Source organism: Balaenoptera ricei, chromosome 17 (genome assembly GCF_028023285.1).
Source record: "Balaenoptera ricei isolate mBalRic1 chromosome 17, mBalRic1.hap2, whole genome shotgun sequence".
NCBI lineage: Eukaryota > Metazoa > Chordata > Mammalia > Artiodactyla > Balaenopteridae > Balaenoptera > Balaenoptera ricei.
This window is the reverse complement of record NC_082655.1, coordinates 37728112-37752387: the sequence shown is the minus strand read 5'-3', so window position 1 is coordinate 37752387 and position 24276 is coordinate 37728112. Positions and strand designations below refer to the sequence as shown.

Genomic DNA, 24276 nt, shown 5'->3' with positions numbered 1-24276 from the left:
GGCGAGCAGGGGCTACTCTTTGTTGCGGTGCGCAGGCTTCTCATTGTGGTGGTTTCTCTTGTTGCGGAGCACGGGCTCTAGGCACGCGGGCTTCAGTAGTTGTGGCACGAGGGCTCAGTAGTTGTGGCTCATGGGCTCTAGAGCACAGGCTCAGTAGTTGTGGCACACAGGCTTTGTTGCTCCATGGCATGTGGGATCTTCCCGGACCAGGGCTCGAACCCATGTCCCCTGCATTAGCAGGTGGAGTCTCAACCACTGTGCCACCAGGGAAGTCCCCGTAATGTATTTCTGCTCTTATTTTTTTTAATCATTTCTTTTTTTTCCTGTTTCTTTGGATTTGATTTGCCATTGTTTTCTCTAGCTTCTTGAGGTGGAAGCTTAGGTTATTGATTTTCTTCAACCCTTTTCTACTCTAATATGTGCATTGAATACTGTACATTTTTGTTTAACCATCTATTTAGCTTTATCACCACAATTTTATATGTTGTCTTGTCTTTTCATTATTATTCAGCTTAAAAAATTTAAAATTCCATTTTGACTTCTTCTTTAATCCATGGGTTATTTAGAAGTGTGTTGCTTAATTTCCAGACATTTAGGGAATAATTATCTTTCTGTTATTGATTTCTAATTTAACTCCATTGTGGTCAGCACATTCTCTGTATGATTTTGATCCATTATAATTTATGACTTAGTATATGGTCAAAATTTTATTTTTGTAAGTATTCCATGTGTAATTGATGAGAAATGTGTATCCTACAGTTGTTGCCTTATTCTTCCATAAATGTCAGTTGCTTCAAATTGGTTATTAGAGTTCTTCAAATCTTATAAATCCATATGGATTTTCATTGTCTGCTTGTTCTGTCAATTACTAAGAGAGGTATGTTAATGGTTAACATCTCCAACTATGATTGTGTATTTGTCTACTTCCCTTTTATAGTTTTGCCAACCTTCACTTTATATACCTTGAAGTTACATTGTTAAGTGCATACAGATTCAGTACTGTGATACCTTATTGTTGAATATACTTAAAAAAAATCATTCTGAAATGTGTCCCTCTTTCATTCACTCTAGTAATTCTTTTTGCCTTAAAGTCTTTTTAATTATACTCTTTTAAAAATCATTTCAGTTGCTTCTCTAAAGATAACAAAATGGATATTTGACTTATTGGCATCTACCTGAAATTAGCATTCTTACCATTTCCTGAATAATCTTACAGTAGTTTAACTGCATTTGCCCTCTTCCTCTCCTGCCTTTTTTGGTATTGTGGTCCTTGTTTTTGTTTGTTCAGTTTGGGTTAGCTTGTTTAGTTTGGTTTAGTTTGTTTTTCTGCTGCCTGCAGGTAGAAGCCTAGGTTACTGATTTGAGATAGTTCTCTTTTTCTGCTATAGACATTTACAGCTCTACGTTTCTTAGCTGCATCCTATGAATTTTGGTATGTTGTGTTTTTATTTTCATTCAGTTCAAACGTTTTCTGATTTTCCTTGAGATAGCAGTGTATTTTTGCAGGTGTTGGATGGAATGGTTTATAGATGTAAGGTCTAAATTGGTTGATAGTGTTTTTCAGGTCTTCTATATCTTTGTTGATTTTCTGTCTGTTCTGTTTATTATTGTAAGTTATTGAATTATTTATTTTCTCACTTTTGTCAGTTTTTATTTTGGGGCTCTGTTGCTATGCTTATATATGTTTTATATTTTCTTTTTAAAAATTTTTTTATTGGAGTATAGTTGATTTACAATGTTGTGTTAGTTTCAGGTGTACAGCAAAGTGATTCAGTTATACATATGCTCATTCTTTTTCAGATTCTTTACCCATGTAGGTTATTACAGAATACTGAGTAGAGTTCCCTGTGCCATACAGTAGGTCCTTGTTGGTTATCTATTTTATAAATGGTAGTGTGTGTATGTTAATCCCAAACTCCTAATTTATCTCTCCCCACCACGTTTCCCCTTTGGTAACCATAGGTTTGTTTTCGAAATCTCTGAGTCTGTTTCTGTTTTGTAAATAAGTTCATTTGTATATATTTTCTTCTTGAATTTACCCATCTATCATTATAAAGTGTCCCATGTTATCTTTAGTAACAGTTTTTTTTCTTAAAGTCTATTTTATCTGATAATAGGGTAATTACCTCTCTTATGGTTACTGGTTGCATGATACATGTTCTTTTCTTTTTCCCCTCAGTACACTGCATTTTAAACTATCTTACCACTTTTGCCTTGTGTTGTGTTTCTTCAAGCCTGGTACCACACTGTTTGAAAGTTTTACAGACATGTTATTTGGCTTCAACAATTCTTTAAAATTTCATCTGCTGTATTTTTAACCTCTGACTGGGATAAACTGTTTTTAATTGTTACTTATTTGCATTGGAGAACACTCATATGAAAACCAGGGGAAAATACTGCTGGAATTAAGATCATAGAAATTAAAATTCTTTATATGCCTAAAATAGAATACCATACCATTTCCCTAAATAGCAAGAAAATATGGTGATTTGATGTATTCAAGGCAAGAAACTGGATCACATGACTTCCTGGGATCTTGTTTATTAATTTTTTTATTACGGTGTAAAAGACATATAGTGTTATATTAGTTTCAGGTGTACAATGTAATGATTTGATATTTGTATATATTGCAAAATGATCACCAAAGTAAGCCCAGTTAACATCTGTCACCATACATAGTTAAAAAAGTTTTGTTTCTTGTGATGAGAACTTTCAAGATTTACTCTCTTAGCACCTTTCAAATATGGAATACAGTATTATTAACTGTACTCACCATGCTGTACATTATATCCCAGGACTTTTTTTATTTTATAACTAGAAGCTTGTATCTTTCAACCACCTTTACCCATTTCATTCACTTTCCACCCCATTGCCTCTGGCAACCACCAATCTGTTATCTGTATCTATACAGAAAAATGATACATTAAAATGAAAAAAAAAAAAAAAACCTTTTTCTTATTTTCAACCTATTTGTGTTTTTGAATCTAAAGTATGTCTCTTGCGGAGAGCATATAGTTGGATCTTACTAGTTTTTAAAATCCAGTCTGACAATCTTTGCCTTTTTTTTTAAAATTAATTTTTATTGGAGTATAGTTGCTTTACAATGTTGTGTTAGTTTCTGCTGTATAGCAAAATGAATCAGCTATACATATACATGTACCCCCTCTTTTTTGGATTTCCTTCCCATTTAGGTCACCACAGAGCATTGAGTAGAGTTCCCTGTGCTATATAGTATGTTCTCGTTAGTTACCTATTTTATACATAGTATCACTATCCCAATCTCCCAATTCATTCCACCCCGCCACCCTTCACCCTTGGCATCGTTTGTTCTCTATGTCTGTGTCTCTATTTCTGGTTTGCAAAGAAAATCATCTATACCATTTTTCTAGATTCCACATATATGTGTTAATATACGATATTTGTTTTTCTCTTTCTGACTTACTTCACTCTCTATGACAGTCTATAGGTCCATCCACATCTCTGCAAATGACCCAATTTCATTACTTTTTTATGGCTGAGTAATATTCCACTGTATATATGTACCACATCTTCTTTATCCATTCCTCTGTTGATGAAAAGACAGGCCTCAGAGTGGGAGAAAATATTTGCAAACGAAGCAACTGACAAAAGATTAGTCTCCAAAATATACAAGAAGCTCATTTAGCTCAATGTCAAAAAAAAAAAAACAACCCAATCAAAAAATGGGTGGAAGACCTAAGTAGACATTTCTCCAAAGAAGACATACAGACGGCCAACAAACACATGAAAAGTTGCTCAACATCACTAATTATTAGAGAAGTGCAAATCAAAACTACAGTGAGGTATCACCTCACACCAGTCAGAATGGTCATCATCAAAAAATCTACAAAGAACAAATGCTGGAGAGGGTGTGGAGAAAAGGGAACCCTCTTACACTGTTGGTGGGAATGTAAATTGATACAGCCACTATGGAGAACAGTATGGAGGTTCCTTAAAAAACTAAAAATAGAACTGCCATATGACCCAGCAATCCCACTACTGGCAGTATACCCAGAGAAAACCATAATTCAGAAAGACACATGCACCCCAGTGTTCATTGCAGCACTATTTACAATAGCCAGGATATGGAAGCGATCTTTGCCTTTTGATTGGAATATTTAATCCATTCACATTATGTTTTTATTCATATGGTTGGATTTCTGTCTACCATTTTGCTATTTTCTAAGTGTCTCATGTCTTTTTTGTTTCTCTCTGTGACTTTCTTTACTATTAAGTAGATATTTTTATTTATTATTTATTTATTATTTTTTATTTTTTTTGGCTGTGTTGGGTGTTCATTTCTGTGCGAGGGCTTTCTCCAGTTGCGGCAAGTGGGGGCCACTCTTCATCGCGGCGCGCGGGCCTCTCACTATCGCGGCCTCTCTTGTTGCGGAGCAGAGGCTCCAGACGCTCAGGCTCAGTAGTTGTGGCTCACGGGCCCAGTTGCTCCGCGGCATGTGGGATCTTCCCAGACCAGGGCTCGAACCCGTGTCCCCTGCATTGGCAGGCAGATTCTCAACCACTGCGCCACCAGGGAAGCCCCAAAGTAGATATTTTTTAGTATTGCATTTTAATTCCTTTGATTTTTAATTTATTTTGAGTTATTTTCTTAGTGGTTGCTTAGAGGATTACAATATGCATCTAATTTATCGCAGTCTATTTGAGATTAATGCTAACTTTATTCCATTAAAGTACAGAAACTTTCTCCACTATAGCTTCATTTCTTCTCCATCCTTTGTGGTATTGTTTTCATATATATTGCATTTCTTTGTTATAAACCTAGTATATCAACGTTATAATTGTTTTTTGTGATTGCCTTTTGAATCAGAAGAAAGAAGAAGAAAACATTTATACTGTCTTTTAATAATTAACTACATATATACTTTTATTAGTGCTGTTTGTGTGGCTTTGAGTTACAATCTGGTATTGCTTCCTTTTGGTCCAAAGAACTTCTTTTAGTATTCTGTTACAAAGAATTACCTGAGACTTTGTTTATTTTGGTATGCCTTTATTTCACCTTCATTTTTGAAGTATACTTTTGCTGGATATAGGATTTTTGGTTGATGGTTATTTTCTTTTGTTATTTAAATATATCATCTCACTGCCTTTTTGCCCTTATTGTTTGTAATGACAAGGTAGCTTTTAATCTACTAAGAGTTTTCTTGTATGTGACAAGTTGATTTTCTGTTTCTGCTTTCAAGATTTTCTTCTTGTCCTAGGCTTTCAAAGTTTTTGCTTTGATATGTCTGGGTGTGGATTTGCTGATTCTTTCTTCTGCCAGCTCAAATCTGATGTTGAGCTCTTTCAGTGAATTTTTAATTTCATTTATTGTATTTTTAAACTCAAAAATTTCTATTTGTTTTTTTTTTTTATATTTCTATCTCATTCTTGGTATTCTCTACTTGATGAATCTTTGTGGTCGTATATTCCTTTAATTATTTAAATATAGCTTCCTTTATTTCTTTGAACATATTTGTAATAGATGTTTTGAAGATCTTGTGTAGTTAGTCCTACATTTGAGCATCCTCAGAGATAGTTTCTATTGACTACTTTGCATGCTTTTCATGTTTCACAATTTTTAGTTGAAAACTGGACGTTTGGATAATATGTTTTAGCAACTCTGCATTCTGATTTCTTCCCTCTGGGGATATTTGTTGTTGCTACTGGTTTATGTATTTGTTTAGTGACTTGCCTGGGCTAAATTTGTGGTGTCTGTTTCCTCTGCAGTGTGTGGCCTCTGGTGACTGTGCTCAGTTTTTTTTTTTTTTCTCCCCCAATTCTTTCTGTTTTTAGGCTTGGCTTTCTAGGGATTGTCCCTGGGTCACTATAATTGAGTCATCAGCCAGTGATTGGCTAGAGGTTGTTTAAACTTTTGAACTAATATGGCTTCTACTCTTTGGCATGGGACATATACATGTACTGGATAATGCTTTCAAAGTTCAAGGAGTTTACAAATCTGATCCATGTTTTTACTTACTCTGTTTACAAGGCTTCTTGGTCAACCAAGGATGAGTAGATTGTTAGGGGGTCTCTCCAGTGTCGTCTGAGTAAGCACAGCCTGGCACATACGTATAGCTTTCCAGGTTACCAGGGATACTGAGGTCATAGCAAGGCCATCTTTGGCTGTCTTGTTCTCTGGATTTCTCTGTTAATTTTCTGGCTGGTCTTCTGTTTAGTTTCTTGCACCAACTGCTGTTGTGACCTCAGGGTAGCCTTCCCTTATTGCCTCTGGGATTTCTGTTGTTTTTAATAACTTCGTCCAGTTTTGTCACTGCTTTCTGGGGAGAGGATTTGCCAACCTTCTAACTTAGAATTCTTGAAGTCCTGTCTTACATTCATTTTTATTTTGTGGTAAAAAGCATATAGCATAAAATTTACCATCTTAACCATTTTTAAGTGGATAGTTGTGTTAATTATATATTTTGGGGTGGCCAAAAAGTTTCTTTGGGTTTTTCCATAATGTATTACAGAAAAACCTGAATGCACTTTTTGGCCAACCCAATACATTGTTGTTCAACAGATCTCTAGAACTTTTCATCTTCCAAAACGTAAGTTCTGTACCCATTGAAAAACTACTTCCCTTTTCTCTCTTCCCCCAGCCCCTGGCAACCACTGTTCTACTTATGTGTCTAAGAATTTGACTAATTTAGGTACCTTACAGAAGTGGAATCAGGCAATATTTGTCTCTGTGTGACTGACTTATTTCATTTAGTACAGTGTCCTTGAGGTTCATTATATGTTGTAGCATATGACAGAATTTCCTTTTTAAAGACTGAATAATATTTCATCATGTGTATATACCACATTTTCTTTATGCATTTATCTTTCAATGGACATTAGGTTGTATTCACCTCTTGACTATTGTGAATAATGCTGCAAAAAATATGGTTGTACAAATATGTTTTCAAGATCCTGGTTTCAGTTCTTTTTAGTTTGTGCTCAGAACAGATTGCTGGATCATATGGTAATTCTGTTTTTAGTTGTTTGAAGAATCTCCATTACTGTTTTCTATAGTGGCTGCACCATTTTACATTTTCATCAGCAGTGCACAAGGGTTCTACGTTCTTCATATACTCACCACACTTATCACTTCCTGTGGTGGGTTTTTTTTTGGATAGGTGCCATTATAACAGGTGTGAGATGATATGTCATTGTGGTTTTGATTTGCATATCTCTGACAATGATGGTGAGCATGTTTTCCTCTATTTGTTGGCCATTTGTATATTTTTTTTGAAAATGTCTATTTGAGTCATTTCCCCATTTTTAAAATTAGATTATTTGTTTTTTTGTTGTTAAGTTGTTGTAGTTCTTTGTATATTCTAGATTTTAACCCCTTATCAGATAATATGGTTTACAAAAAGTTTCTCTCATGTGGGTTGCCTTTCCACTTTGCTGAGTGTTTTCTTTGCTCTGTGGAGGTTTTTAGGTTTGATATAGTCCTTTTCATCTATTTTTGCTTTTGTGGCCTGCTATATTCATTTTTCAAGTATCCCTTTTTTCTGTGTGAGAATATTTTTTAATTTCTTACCTAGAATTATATTTATGAGAGCTAGTCAATCCTCTTCTTAAATTTTTCATTACTATATCCTTTGTGCAGCCATAGGTATTCTGGTTTCAGGGATGTATTTTTCACAATGTATTTCTGAGTAGTTACAAGTAAATAGAATATTTTTAAGTTGTACAATATATTTTGAGAAGGAAAAGGAATGAAAAGAAAATCATTTCTTTGTGGTTACCTCAGGATGATCCATTTATTATAACAGTCAGCATTTTCTTTTGCCTTTTACAAGGCATAAATGTGTTCTTATTTGTTTATCACAACAACTCTGTGATGAGGAAATGGAAATGATCTTGCTTATAGTCAGATAATTAATAAGTGTTGAACTTCAGTTGGATCTCCAACATGGGCCATATGGTTCAAAATTCCATGTTTTAATGTAGAATGCTGCCTCTTGTGTTAGTGTTTTGTTAGTTATTCAGATGATTAATAGCATTCTGGTGATACCAAGGTCTTGAGTTTGGTTCAGGTGTCTTTTAAATTCTCTCTAAGAAAAGCCAATTTGTGCCCATAGACTACGGTTTTGGTAGCCATTTCACAAACGTATCATTGTTACACAAGTCAAGGGTAGAGATGGAGATGTCATTGGAACATTATCCAAATGGATGTATAACCAATGGAAATGTATTCAGTGCTCATAATGAAAGTTAGATGCAGTATAGTTGTTGATAAGAGCAAGGGCTCTGGCATCATATTTTCCGGTTTCGAGTCATGGCGGTCCTAGATGAGTCATTTTTGAAAGTTAGTTGACCTTTCCATGCCTCAGATTTTTTATCTGTAAAGTGGGTATAATAGTATTTACTTTTTGGGGTACTTACAAAGATTAAATTTTGCATGCAGGTAAAGTGCTTAAAGCAGCGTGTGGTACACGGTAAGTGCTCAGTAAACATTGTCTTCGTTATAGACACTGATCAAAATATAATCTGTCCCATTGATTAATGCTGGGAGAAATTACTGCATCTTTAAAATTAATGAAATAATGAGAACTGTTTAAAAATTGTGACATTCCATTAGAATAGTAGAAATAGATTTTTAGTATTCTGCCCTTTAAAAAAACTTGTGAAGACAAAGGAGGCTTATACATTTGTAATAATAAATAGTTAGCATCTTTATATTGATTGCTCTTTGAGGAAGACAGTGTCCTAAGTGCTTTATATAAATTAATTCATTTAATCCTCAAACACACTACTATTATCCAGTTTTACAGATAAAGAAACTGAGACACAGATAACGTTAATACAACTTGCCTATTGTCATTGTGCTAGTAAGTAGCAGAGGTAGGATTAAATCCACTTGTGCTGGCTCTAGAGTTATTGGTCTTAACCACTTTGCTGTACTGTCTGTATATATTTAGCTATATTGCTACTATATTGCTAAACCAAGTAGGTGGACAATTCTTAGATGAATGAATAGCTTAATATTTATCTTAACTTTCACAGAGTTACAATAACGTGATTGAGATATAGTCCAAATACAATTTGTTTTTTTCTTTTGTTGGTTTGTAACATATTTTATCTGAAGGTGAAACAGTTTAGTATAAAATGATTGTGGTAACATTTATGTTTTCATTTCTAACCTTTTTTTTTTTTGAGAGGAAGTGCCATTTTTTTTTTTTTTTCATCTTTACTGGAGTATAATTGCTTTACAATGTTGTGTTAGTTTCTGCTGTACAACAAAGTGAATCAGAGCTATATGTATACATATATCCCCATATCCCCTCCCTCTTGAGCCTCCCTCCCACCCTCTCTATCCCACACTCCTAGGTTGTCACAGAGCATTGAGCTAATCTCCCTGTGCTATGTAGCAGCTTCCCACTAGCCATCCATTTTACATTTGGTAGTGTGTATATGTCAATGCTACTCTCACTTTGTCCCAGCTTCCCCTTCCCCTGCTGTGTCCTCAAGTCCGTTCTCTACGTCTGTGTCTTTATTTCTGCCCTGCCACTAGGTTCATCAGTACGGTTTTTTTAGATTCCATATACATGCGTTAGCATACGTCTAACCTTTTTAATAATAATGGAAACCAGTCAGAAAACACTTAGAATTTATGACCAAATAGTATCCGGGTACAATCTTTAATTAGGTAAAGCTCAATAAATTTTTTTCAAAGTTGGTCCGTTTTTATTTTGTCAGGTCATTCTCCTATCTTTAATTCCGTTCTCCTCTTTAAACTTGCCTTACAATCATATTCTGTTATTATTTCCATTTAGCAAAATAAGAAGTAGAGGCCTACACAGGTTAAGTAGCTTATTAAATGTAACTTGCACAATAAGTTTTTGTAGTTTATCATTAACTATAGTTTAACAAGTTATTTGATGCTGCTTTTTTAAAAAAATAAATTTATTTATTTTTGGCTGTGCTGGGTCTTTGTTGCTGCACGTGGGCTTTCTCCAGCTGCGAGAGTGGGGGCTACTCTTCGTTGCTGTGCGCGGGCTTCTCATTGCGGTGGCTTTTCTTGTTGCGGAGCACGGGCTCTAGGCGCGCGGGCTTCAGTAGTTGTGGCTCGTGGGCTCTAGAGCACAGGCTCAGTAGTTGTGGCGCACGGGCTTAGTTGCTCTGAGGCATGTGGGATCTTCCTGGATCAGGGATCGAACTCGTGTCCCCTGCATCGGCAGGTGGATTCTCAACCACTGTGCCACCAGGGAAGTCCATTGATGCTGCCTTTTTTTTTTTTAAAGACACATTTATTCAGCGTCATGATCATGCAATCAACAGCATGGGTGCAAAAACAAAAAAAAATCTACATTAAAACCCTTTGTTGGAATGCTTTATACTTTCCACAGAACAGAAATTAAATAACCTGTTATACAATTAGTCACAATTACAGTCCTTGAGTTTTTTTGCCCATACACATGAGTATTGTCTAAAACATGTGTTCTTTGTAGCAGCTAGGCCCTGCCACCACTGTGCTTAGCTGAGTTCACAAATCTTTTGTAACCTGTAGCTTCCCTGTCACTTCTCTGGCTCTCCTCTCCTGCTAAGCTTTGTTTCCTGGCAGTAATTAAAACCTTCTGCCCCTGCCATAGCTCCTGCTGCTGCTGGAACCGCCATAGCCACCTTGGTTTTGTGGTTCGGCACAGTATTGGCCTCCACCACCACAGGGGCCAGAACTTCTGCCTCCAAAGTTTCCTCCTTTCATGGGTCCAAAATTTGAAGATTGGTTGTTGTAATTGCCAAAATCATTGTAGCTTCCACCACCTCCAAAATTGCTTCCATCATTACCAAATCCATTATAGCCATCCCCACTGCCACCATATCCACCACCACCATGGCTGCCACCAAAGCCACCTTGACTGCCACCAAAGCCACCTCGACCACTGAAGTTTCCTCCACAACCAAAGTTGTCATTCCCACCAAAACCACCTCCATGACCACCACCAAAGTTTCCAGAACCACTTCAACCTCTTTGGCTGGATGAAGCACTAGCCATCTCTAGCTTAGATAGGGCTTTCCTTACTTCACAGTTGTGGCCATTCACAGTGTGGTATTTCTGAATGACAATCTTGTCTGTGGAGTTATGGTCATCAAAGGTTACGAAAGCAAAGCCTCTCTTTTTGCCACTGCCTCGGTCAGTCATGATTTCAATCACTTCAGTTTTCCCATACTGTTCAAAATAATCTCTTAGGTGATGTTCTTCAGTGTCTTCTTTAATGCCACCAACAAAAATCTTTTTCATAGTTAAGTGGGCACCAGGTCTTTGAGAATCTTCTCTTGAGACGGCCCTCTTTGGTTCCCCAACTCTTCCATCCACCTCATGTGGCCTTGCATTCATGGCTGCATCCACCTCCTCCACAGTGGCATATGTGACAAACCGGAAGCCTCTGGAGTGCTTGGTGTTTGGATCCCTCATTACCACACAATCTGTGAGCGTTCCCCATTGCTTAAAATGGCTCCTCAGACTCTCATTGGTTGTTTCAAAGCTCAAACCTCCGATGAAGAGCTTCCTCAGCCGTTCGGGCTCTTTGGGAGACTCTGACTTAGACGTGATGGCAGTGGAGGAGGGAGGTGTCAACGATGCTTACTTGGCGGTGTCCACGGGCAGAAAGGAGTAATCTACCGAATGTATCTCGATGCTGCTTTTTGATGAAAAGTAATTTCCAGAATATTTTTGTGTTGGAAATTTTGTTTTTCTTTTCAGAAAGTATTTTGGATATTAGAATGAAAAAAATATTAAGCACTTCCTAAATTTTATTTAATATTTTGTGTTTTAAGGAATTGAAATTACCATTCACTTTTTTAAGTGGACATATTCACGAACTGAGGATCCATGTACCATGGACAAAACTGGGTTCAGAACCAGTGGTAATTACCATCAATACAATGGAATGTATTTTGAAACTTAAAGATGGAATACAGGTAAGAAATTATTGAACTTAGTTGTTTATGTTAACCAATTTTAATAGTTATTAGTATTTGATATTTTTTTAACTTTTGGGATGTGTCAGGTTTTACATAAACAAATCTTAGCTCATACACTTAATTTTTTTTTACATACCTATCAAAGTAACATAATTAATTGCAAAAGGGTTTTCTTAAATTTGGATAAAACATCCTAATGGTTATTTTCATACTCATTTTACTTAATCTGATCATAGCCTTAATAGGGATTATACATATTGCTTATTACCTATATCTGCTAGAAATGGGGCCTGATTGTGTCCAATTTTTAGGTGAAGGTTTTTGAATTTTTGCAAAGTGACATTTCTAAATGAGATGGAAAATTCTCAGGTTATTTTTTGAGAAGATGAAAATATATTGAATTTCCCTTCATACCTAATTTCACTGTGTCTTTGAAGTTTTGTCATCAGAAACTGATTTTTTTCTGACTTCTTTCTTCTCTGACCCATGTTACATTTCTTTTCAGTGTTTTTGTTAAGGTATAATAGTGATTTTAAGGAGTTTCTACCAAAAATTTTCTAATCTAGGCAGCAAACAGGTCTGGACAACAGCATATTGTGATGAATTTTTCCACTTTTATCCTGTATAAAAGTAGTGTCTCTGTCTTTCATTTTTATTACTTTTTCCTTAGCCCGTGTTTAATTTTCAGTTTTAAGGAAGTCTTTCTAGAACCAAGTGAATTGATGAGTATTATTAAATTTCAATCTCTGTGAAATGAGTAAAGGTTATTTATAAATTGCTAAAATCATTTCCTATTTGCAGTAGATACTTTGAGCGTCATATGAACCTACTGGGCTCACAACTGTTTTTCTTTCTGTGAAATCTCTAATTCCAAACCTTTATTATCCAATTTAACTTAACTAATGTAGTTCCTGGAAGTGAGTAGACTAATGCTATACTCTCATTAAAATTTATTTTGGGAACTTTAAATATCTGGGAGATTGATTTAGAAATCTGTAGTTATGTGCAACAAAGTTTTATTTTACATTTATATTTGGTAATACTTAAATGGTTCTTAATCATCATCTGTTCCTGGAATTTAATTTTTTTTTAAGAAGTCTGGACTTGGTTATACCACCCATGCAGTGCTCCATATTAAGTGAAAAAAAAAAAAAATCCAGACACTAAGTGTTTTTTCAATGGGAAGGTGGAAGTTTCAAGGCCAGATGTCCCATAAGAAACACATTTTAAAAGAGGCAAATTACAACTAATTATAGAGGCTGCAGAAAAAGATTTGTAACACATGACTTAGTGTAACCTAGAACTAATATTTGATATTGGACCATGCAGTTGGCTACTGCAGGAATGATCAGATTTCCTGCTTATATGGTATTTGAGACTTGAATTTTGTGGTGTGTACAGCAAAAGGTCAAGTGTCATGAATGTAAACCACTCTCAAAACAAGTACTTTTTACAGATGTTTAAAATTTTGAGGTAGAAAGGATTTTTGAAAATTGCAGTTGACATTTGGACAAATTATTCAGCATTGTACACCCCTGGAGAGTTATACTTGAGTTTATGCTAGTGATTGGAATTAATTTCTTAGTAAAAACATTATAGATGAAACACATTTTAAAATAGTTTATTTTCCTATTTTAAGCTTTGATTAGTATAATAGGAAATTAAGTTAAAAAACTATGTATGTGTTAGTAAAATTGAGTAAGCCCATATTTGATTTATATTATTTCAAATTATAGATGCACAATGAAGAAAAGACTTATTTTCTAAATAAAATTAGTGTGGGATGGTAGGTTAAATGAAGTGGCCTTTTAGAGTTATAGGTATGAATCTGTTAAAAATAATATTGTATGAGAATGTAATAAAATGAAATTTAAAAGTTAGAAATCTGAGGTTTATTCAGAAAACGTCGTTATAAAAAAACAGTTGCTGAATTTCTTGATAAGAAGGCATGTGTAGTTTGTAAAGTTCAATTAAATTCTAACATTTGTTGATTTTTATTTTACTCGTCAATGCACTGAAAAGCATTGCAAGGTATTTATATAATTTCCACAAAAGCTACTTAGAAAAAGAGATTTATAATGATTATGACTCTTTTGATAATAGTTATAGTATACTTCCTTAACATGTCTTTGTGATCATTTTTAATTATAGAGTTTTTTTGATGCGCAGGTGACCAAATTGTTGTGTTAGGTAAGATAAAGTCACCTTGATGTCCAGTCTGAATTAGTTTAATATATTGATATTTCACTTAGTAAATATGCTATTTACTCTGAGAGACATATCTGTGTCAGTCATACCCACCTTTAGATCCTGTAAATTTGAACTGTTTTCTTTTTCTTTTTTGGACTTGAGACACAGAATTTGATTGATGACACATTATCACTAGTGGTCCAGGTCTGACTTGTTTATTTAGCTAGTTTTGTCCACTCTAGTCTAATCTAATAAATACTTGTGGGCCCAGCATATGGCTCAAGAATGAAAACCTTACCAGTAACTTACATTTAACTACGCGCTCCTCTCCTTTTGCATATTTTTGTTTATCCTCTGTGGGCCTCACCTGTAAACTAGGGCAAGACTTGCTATATAGTTCTTTTATTCTTTGATTGTGTATGCTTTCTCTGCTCATTGTGTTAATAATAAGTCTTGCAAAAAGCTTCTTCAACCTAAAGAGAGTAGTAAATTTATTTTTAAAGTACTAATTTATTCTGGCCTTTGTGCCACCTAGAAAGTAAACTTTCAAAATCTTTTGACCTAATAAATGTAACCACTTGTAAGGCTCTTTATAGAAGTGATACTTGTTATTCATAAAAACAAACAAACAAACAAACTTTAAAAAATCTTTTGAACCTAAACCAAAACTATAAGTACCATTCAAAACTTGAGATAAAAAAACTAAGCTTTATGTTAATGTATTGGGTTGGCCAAAAAGTTCATTTGGTTTTAAGTAAAAACATTTTTCATTTTCACCTGGAACTTTATTGAACAACGTATTCATTAACTGAACAAACTCTTTGGCCAACACAATATGTGCTTTTTAATGCTTGGAGTTACAGAGCAATCTTGCCTGTCCTCTTTCCTTGCATGTTTTGATGCGGTGGAAATTGGTTATTGGAAGTTTTGCTAAGGCTATTAACAATATTTACATGGCCTTTTATTTATTTATTTTCTTAACACTTTAATTCTCTTATCTGAGGCTGGATTAATCTGGTTGACTGCTGCTGTGGTTTGAATATGTCCCCCCCAAATTCATATGTTGAAGTCCTAACCCCCAGAGATGATGGTATTAGGAAGTGGGGCCTTGGGAAGATGCTTGTCATGAGAGTGGAGACCTCATGAATGAGATTAGTGCCTTTTATTTATTTTTAAAAATTTTTAATTTTTTAATAAATTTATTTATTTTATTTATTTATTTTTGGCTGTGTTGGGTCTTCGTTGCTGCGCGCGGGCTTTCTCTAGTTGTGGAGAGCGGGGGCTACTCTTTGTTGCGGTGCGCGGGCTTCTCATTGCGGTGGCTTCTCTAGTGGAGCACGGGCTCTAGGCGCTTGGGCTTCAGTAGTTGTGGCACATGGGCTCAGTAGTTGTGGCTTGCGGGCTCTAGAACGCAGGCTCAGTAGTTATGGTGTACGGGCTTAGTTGCTCCACGGCATGTGGGATCTTCCCGGACCAGGGCTCGAACCCGTGTCCCCTGCATTGTCAGGCGGATTCTTAACCACTGTGCCACCAGGGAAGCCCCCATTAGTACCTTTTAAAAGAGGCTCCAGAGAGATCCCTAACCACTTCTGCCACGTGAGGATACAATGAAAAGGCACTGGCTGTGGACCAGAAAAAGGGCCCTCGCCAGACCAGGTTGGCACCTTGACCTTGGACTTCCTAGCCTCCAGAACTATGAGAAATAAATTTCTGTTGTTTATTAGCTACCCAGTCTGTGGTGTTTTGTTATAGCAGCCCAAATGGACTAAAACAACTGCCTTTTCACACATTGAGTAAGGGCTCAGAATTGCTGACTTAGGTTGTGGAATTTATTGTACTATTATTGATTCCCTCACTTGCACTACTACAGGTTAGTGATGGTGGTGATGATAGTAGCAGATAGCGTAGTCTAGATTCTGTCTGTAGATTCCTTCTATGAAAAATGAGACTTAGAGTTCCCTATAAATTATGAGTAGCGTCTTTACTTCCCCTAGGGAATCGCTTTATATTGGGTGCATAAATATTTACAAATATTACATCCTCTTGTTGGATTGACCCTTTTATCATTATGTAATGCCCTTCTTTTTCTCTTACTACCATCTTTGTTTCAAAGTCTATTTTGTTTGATATAAGTATAGCTACCCCAGCTTTCTTTTAAATGTTTCTATTTGAATGGAATATCTTTTTCCATCCTTTCACTTTTGGTCTGTGTCCTTGTATCTGAAGTGAGTCTCTGGTAGGCAACATATAGTTAGGTCTTGCTTTTTATCCTTTCACCACTCTATTTCTTGTGATTGGAGAATGTAGTCCATTTACATTTGAAGTATTTATTGATAGGTAGGTACTTAATGCCATTTTGTTAATTGTTTTCTGGCTGTTTTGTAGTTCCTTTCTTCTTTCTCTCTTCATTTGTGATTTGATGACTGTCTTAGTGGTAAGCTTAGAATCCTTCCTTTATCTTTTGCATATCTGCTGTAGGTTTTTGCTTTGTGGTTACCATGAGGCTTATATATAACAGCATATGTTTATAATAGACTATTTTAAGTTGATAACAACATGTGTTTGAATGCATTCTAAAGCTCTACATTTTTATCCCCCACAATGTGTTATGTTTTTGATGTCACATTTTACATCTTTTTATCTTGTGTATCCCTCAACTAATTATTGTAGTTATAGTTATTTTTACTACTTTTGTCTTTTAACCTTCACACATCATAGCTTTATAAGTAATTAATCCACTGCATTTACTGTATATTTACCTTTACCAGTGAGATTGATATTTACTTTCATATGTATTTTTCTTTTTAAAATTTAATTATTTTTAATTGAAGTATAGTTAACTTATTATATTAGTTTCAGGTGGGCAACATAGTGATTCTATATTTTTGTATATTACAAAACGATCACAGGGTAAGCCTAGTTACTGTCACCATACAAATTGTTACAGTATTACTGCCTATGTTCCCTAGGCTGTACATTATATCCCCTTGATTTATTTATTTTATAACTGGAAATCTGTACTTCTTAATCTGCCTCACCTTCTTCATTCTTTCTCCCACACCCTTCCCCTCTGGCAATCACCTGTTTGTTCTCTGTATCTTTGTGTCTGTTTCAATTTTGTTATATTTGTTAACTTGTTTTGTTTTTGAATTCCACATATAAGTGAAATCATATGGTATTTGTCTTTCTCTGATTTATTCATTTAGCATAATGCCCTCTAGGTCCATCCATGGTGTTGCATGTGGCAGGATTTCATTCTTTTTTATGGCTGAGTAATATTTCATTTCGTGTATGTGTGTATGTACTACATTTTCTCCATTCATTTATTGATGGACACTTAGGTTGCTTCCATATTTTGGCTGTTGTAAATAATGCTGCAATGAACATAGGGGTGCATATATCCTTTCAAATTAGTGTTTTGTTTTCTTTGGAAAAGTGGGATTCCTGGATCATATGGTAGTTTAATTTTTTGAGGAACTTCCTTATTGTTTTCCATGGTGGCTGTACCAACTAACATTCCCAACAACTGTACATGAGGGTTCCCTTTTCTCCACATCCTTACCAACTCGTGTTATTTGTTGTCTTTTTGATAATAGCTGTTCTGAGAGGTGTGAGGTGATATCTCATTGTGGTTTTGATAATTTCATTCCCCTGATGATTAATGATGTTGAGCAGACTTCATGTGTCTGTTGGCAATCTTTATATCTTCTTTGGAAAAATGTCTGTTCAGGTCCTCTGCCTATTTTTTTAATTGGGTTGTTCGTTGTTTTTGATGTTGCGTTACATAAATTCTTTGTGTATTTTGGGTATTAACCCTTTATCGGATATATTGTTTGCAAATACAGTTGTTTGGCTGCCTTTTTGTTTTGTTTTTTGCGTTTCATCACATGTAGTTTTGTGAAACCACTGCCACCATGATTGAGATATAAAAGTATATCACCATAACAAGGCTTCCTTGTGCTACTCCTTTTAACTCTACTATCACTTTCCCTACCTCCTGAACCCTGGCAACCACTAACCTGTCCTCATTTTATATAATTTTATTTCAAAAATAACAAATATAAATGGAATCATACAGTATGTAATATTTTGAGCATAGATTTTTTTCACTTAATATAAATCCCTTGAAGTTCAACCAAGTTGGTGTGTGTATCAGTGGTTTGTTCCTTTTTATTACTGAGTAGTATTCTACTGTATGGATATATTTATACCATGGATTGTTTAACCATTCACCCATTGAACAACCTTTTGGTAGTTTCTAGTTTTTGGTATTACAAAGAAAGCTACTGTGAACATTTATGTACAGATTTCTATGCCTTGTAGAAGGAATTTTACAAGGTAATTTCATTTTTATTTTTAAAAATGATTGCTAAACTAATTTCCAGAGTGGCTATACCCACTATTCATTCCTATGAGCAGTGTATGAGTGATCTAGTTTTTTTTGTATCCTCACTAGCATTTGGTATTGTCATTATTTTTAATTTTAACCATTCTGATAAGTATGTAGTGATGTCTCATTGTGGTTTTAATTGGCATTTTCCATATGGATAATGATGTTGAACACCTTTTCATATGCTTATTTGCCACATGTATTAGTGAAATATCTGTTCTTGTCTTATGCTCATTTTCTGATTTTGAGAGTACTTTATATATTCTAGACCTAAGATCTGTCTGTCAGTTATGTGGTTCGCAAATAGCTTCAATTTGTAATTTGTCTTTTCATGCTCTTACCAAGGCCTTTTACAAAGTGAAAGGTTTCTGTTTTGATTAGGTCCAGTTTATTAATTTTTCCTTTTATGCATTGTGGTTTCAATGTCAGAGCTAAGAATTCTTTGCCTAGCCGAAGATCATAAAGTTCTTATGTGTTTTTTCCTAAAAGTTTTATAGTTTTACATTTAAATCTGTGATCCATTTTGAGTTAATTTTAATATAAGGTATGAGGTTTAGTTTGAAATTCATCTTTTTGCCTGTGGATGTTCACTTGTTTCAGTACCATTTGTTGAAAAGATTGCACCTTCTCCATTGAATTGCTTTTGCCATTTTGTCAAAAATCAGTTGGGCATGTTTATATGAGTCTGTTTCTAGGTTCCCTATTCTGTCCCTTTGATTAATATATCTATCCTTGTGTCAGTATCACACTGTCTTGATTACCGTAGCTATATAGTAAGGCTTAGCATTGGGAAGAATGAGTCCTCCTACTTTATTCTTCTTCAAAATTGTTTCTGGCTATTTGAAATAGTCTTCTTTCCAGATAAATTTTAGAATAAGCTTGTTTAGAAAAATCTTGCTAGGATTTGGCAGAAATTGTCTTAAATGTATAGGTCAGTTTGGGGAGAATTGACATCTTTTGTCAATTGACATCTTATGACACCATATTGTCTTCCAATCCATGAGCACAGTGTCTCTCCAATTATTTAGATTTTCTTTGCTGTCTTTCATCAGCATTATGTTTTTCCAGCATGTAGATCCTATATATGTTTATTAGATTTATACCTAAATATTTTATTTTCTTTGGAGCATTTATAAATGTTATTGTGGTTTTGATTTTGGTTTCCAGTTATTCATTGTTATGCAGTTGATTTTTGTGTATTGATCTTGTGTTCTGCAACTTTGCTTCATTTGTTAATTACAGGAGGTTTTTTTTCATAGATTTCTTGGGATTTCTTATCTAGATAATCATGTCATCTACAGGTAGAGAGAGTTTTGTTTGTTTCCAATCTATATGCTCTTCCATCCCTTTTAAATTTACAAGTTAATATTTATACGTCTTCACTGAATCTGGCTCCATGATGCCATTGTAAACACTTTGGCAGAGGTCATTAGGAACATCATTGTTGCAAAATCCAGTGGACACTTTTCATTTATCTTTTTTAATCCTCACTCAGTTGTTATATTTGATGCTTTTGGTCTCTTTCTGAAAACTTCACTTTTGCGGCTTCTGTGATTCTTTTCCTGTCTCTCTGGCACCCTTTCTCTGGCTCCTCTTGTGACTTCATTTCTGCTACCCATCCCAGATTTTTAATTGGAGTTTCCCAGGCTTTCATTATTTTAGTCCTTGTCTCTCCTTGGGTAATTTTATTCCTAGTGGATTTAGTTATCACTATATGCTATTTATTCATAAAATGCTATTTTAGGGTCCAGTCTCTTTTTTTTGCCCCTGAGCTCCAACACCAAGAGCAAAATGGACCTTCACTTACATGTCGCATAGAATGTTCCAAACTGAATTTATCTTAAACCTCAAATCTGTTCCTCCTTATATATTTCCTATTTCAGTGAAAAATTCCACTTTTTACCTTTAATCCAAACTAGAAACCCTGAAAACATGCTTAACTTTCATCCAACTCTGGATTCTACTGTTACATTATCTCTTGAATATTTCTTTTCAGTCTTCATTGGTACTTCTCTCCAAACCTTTTTTTTTACACTGCCTCTGGGCATGATATTTCTCAAATGTAAACTGGATTGATACTACTGTGTTTAAAATTTCTTAATGGCTACCGTCCTTTTGCTTTCACAGTTCTTCTCAATTTTTTCAGCCTGGCCTCTGGAATCACTTTCTTTTCTCTCATATTTCAGCTACCCTGAATCATTTGTAGTTCCTCAGAATCACACTGTCTTGATTACTGTAGCGTCTATATAAATATAGTAAGCAGTTCATTCATGGACATGGGTAATAGATGAGAATGATTTTTCTGAGCACCATTTTCATTATCTTATCAATAAAGTCTAGATGCTCAATTTCCATTAATATATTGGTAAACTAGAATATCCTTTACTTCAAGCTTAGTATAAGTATAAAATGTATTTTGTCCTTATAAAAATCCATAGGAAAATTCAATTCTTCATTATTTATATAGTTATCCACTTAGATGAATTGCACAAAATTTATATGTTGCCTCTGGCTTTCCCATACTCTCTAGAGAACTTCGAATAAGTTTAATATTCACATAAACAAATTTGTTGATAGAGGCAAATCTACCAAAAAAATTCAATTAAGGTAATCAGAAATTAAATACAAATACTTTCAGTTTTCTGTTGCATTTCTCAGGAAAAAAATTCCAGAAAGTTCCAAAAAGCAAGTCTTGAATTTGCCCTGCACCAGCAACTATTTGTTTACATAGCATTTACATTGTATTAGGTATTATAAGTAATCTAGATGATTTAAAGTGTATGGGAGGATGTGTGAGTAGGTTATATGCAAATACTACACCATTTTATATAAGGGACTTGAATATCTACGTAGTTTGTTATCCACAGGGGTCCTAGAACCAATCCCCCATAGATATTGAGGAACGACTGTATCAGGGTATATAATTTTTCAGTATTAGAAATGTGAAGTTTTTAGTAGTAGAAATTTGATTGTAGTAACTGGTGCACAGTGATTTTTCAATTTTCAGGATTTTGTCTTTAGGGTAAATCTCCAGAAGTAGAATTCCTGGATATGATTATTTAAAAGCTTGTTTTTGGAACAGATATTGCCAAATTGCTTTACAAAGCGTTTTATTAGTTAACTCTTCCATCAGCAGATTGGAAGTGTACATTTTACCAAATCTTTATGAACAATGTGTATCATATTAAAGGAAAAAAGCATTTTTGAGATTTGATGATGTGAACAGTATTGGTTTGTTGTTTTAATTTTTATTTGTCTCATTACTATGGAAGTTGAACTTTGCCTGTGTATTTTAGTTGTTTCCCTTTTTTGTGAGGTGTTTTGTGTCCCTTATTGTTTTCTCATTAAGGTGTTGGTGATTTTCTTAATTTTTTTCACCTCTTTTAGTATTAGCTCTTTTTTGGGGATTTATTTATGATTTTCCCCATTTGTTTTTTACGTCTGGCTTTCTTTTTTTACTTTCAACATATATGAACATTTTTAGATTGACACATTTGTTTTCTTTTCACTCTGATTTTTTTCCATTGCTTTTAAATAGTTGGACTGCTTTCACTGTCTTATTTTATGTTTTCTATATTTCTCTCCTTTTTAATGCAATTTTCCTTTTTTCTATATTATTTGGATTGATTGTGCTTTTTAGATTCAGTTTTGTGTATTCCATTGGTTTTAAAGTTATACTTCTGTTTTTGTCCTTTTAGTAGTGATTACTGTGAAATTTTTACTGTGTATACCTAAACTTTAAATTGTTGTTATACTAACTTTACTCCTTCCTATTAATCAGTTTTGAGGATCTCAGAAGGCTTTAACTTATTATCTTCTTTCCATCTTATATGCTGTTATTATCCAGAATTTTAGTTTCATTTTACTTTTATACCTCCCAAATTAATTGCTGTTGTTATTATTCTTTGTGTAATGAATACTTATTTGGTCTTATTTGCCTGTTTATCAGTTTTCTTGGTTTGCTGTTTTTAGCATCTCACTTCTTTCTGGGTTTAATTTCCACCTTTATGAAGTACTTTAAAAAATATTACAAAAGATTCTCTTAGTGGTAAACATTAAATTTTCATTGTCTAAAAAATCTTTATTATAGTCTCTCTCATTGATAGTCTATTTGGTTGCATCGGGTTGGTGGATATTTTCTCTCAGTGCTTTGAAAATATTAACTCCACTTTTGAATTGGTTCTGTTTTTGCTGTTGAGATTTTTATATATTAGTGGTGTTACCATTTTATTGTAAAACGTGTCTTTTTTTTCCCTTAGTTGTAGTTAAGATCTTTATCAAATGTCTTTGCTGTTCTTCAGTTTCATGATCATGCCTCTAGGAGTGAATTTCTTTTTTGTTATCCTTTTTAAGATTTATTGTGTTTCCTATATCTATGGATTTATGTTTTTGATAACTTCTGAAAAATCTTTATCTCTTTGAATATTAATTCTGTCTTATTCTTTCTATTTTTGCCTTCTGAAACTTGTTTTACACACATTACAACTTCTCAGTCTATCCTTTGTATCCCTTATCTTTCATATTTATCTTGTTGTCTCTCTGTGCTGCACTGTGGGTAGTGAGACTCAAATCTGAGTCTCTCAGATCATAAACTTATGTGCAATTTATAAGAGGGTTTGAAGTTTACTGTAGTCCAATGGTTTTCAAAGTGTGATCTGAAGACCACTAGGTCATGATTTACTTTTTTCATCATCATTCTCTTATGAGTGTAGAGTGGAATTTTCCAGAGGCTACCTGATGTGTGACACTGTGGTAGATTGAAGGCAGAAGCAAATATGAGAATCCAACTGTTTTCTATTAGGCCAGATTTTTTAAAATGTAAAATAAAATAATTCCGTTCTTTTTACCAGTTTTCTTTTTGTTTTGGAAAATATAGCTATTTTTCATAAAAAGCAAAAACTTAAAGTTTTATAATTTGTTTATAATTATGTTAATGTGATGGTTTTCTTATTTTTAAAAGCATATATTTAAACTTTTTTCTCCTTTTTTATTTCTCCTATGGTAAATATGGGTAGATGTAACCCATTTATACAAAAGGTCATTGGTGCTCTCAGTAATTTTTAAGAGGGTGAAATGTCCTGAAATCAGAAACTTTGAGGACCCTTGTGTAGAGAGTTGAGAGTAGGGAGCCACTGAATTATTTTAAGCTAGTAAGCAACTTGATTGAATTTGTAATACAGGAAGTTGACAGGCTTTTCAAAGTTGAGGAATAGATTGGAGGAGGTGATTTCAGATAATTAGTTAAGCTCATTTTGCCATATTCTAGGGGAAAAGTGATGGGGCCTAGATGGAACTAAGTCATTGGCTGTGGGCATATAGAGCTGGGGACAGATTCTGGAGGAAAACGCAGAGAGGAAGTTCTAGAATGACTTCTGAAATTTTGGTTTAGGATGATTGGGATGGATTGTTGTGTTAACTTAGATTCTTTTTACAAATTGAAGACCTGTCTGTCAAGCTCATCATATACTAACATAATTAGTAATTAAATCTCACCAAAGATTAATATATGAAGGAGACATTATTCATTGTGGGTAAGTCACATACAAAATTATCATTTTAGTATATTTTCCTTTATTTGAAGGAAACGTTGAAAAGTTCATTCAGCAAATTGTTATCGAGTGCCATAGTACTGTACAAAATAATGAGGATATAGTGGTTAATGGGAGGACAAAACCTTTCTCTCCTCTTGAATGTTTTAAGGAAAAAATGTTATATCATGAGTAGCTTATGATTGTAATTTTAGCATAGAAATGTTGTCTGTA

At 34.4% G+C, this 24276-nt stretch overlaps 1 protein-coding gene and 1 pseudogene across 11 annotated transcripts in view; one reads left to right on the top strand and one right to left on the bottom strand.

Moving 5' to 3' along the window:
* Positions 1-24276, top strand: part of VPS13B (vacuolar protein sorting 13 homolog B) — a 766991-nt gene that overhangs the window by 3959 nt on the left and 738756 nt on the right. For all 11 annotated transcript variants that reach the window (XM_059902238.1, XM_059902239.1, XM_059902241.1 and 8 more), the window contains exon 3: positions 11788-11931. In XM_059902238.1, the coding sequence (XP_059758221.1) occupies positions 11788-11931 (144 nt within the window). The remainder of the gene's footprint in view (positions 1-11787; positions 11932-24276) is intronic.
* Positions 10514-11587, bottom strand: LOC132352076 (heterogeneous nuclear ribonucleoprotein A1-like; annotated as a pseudogene).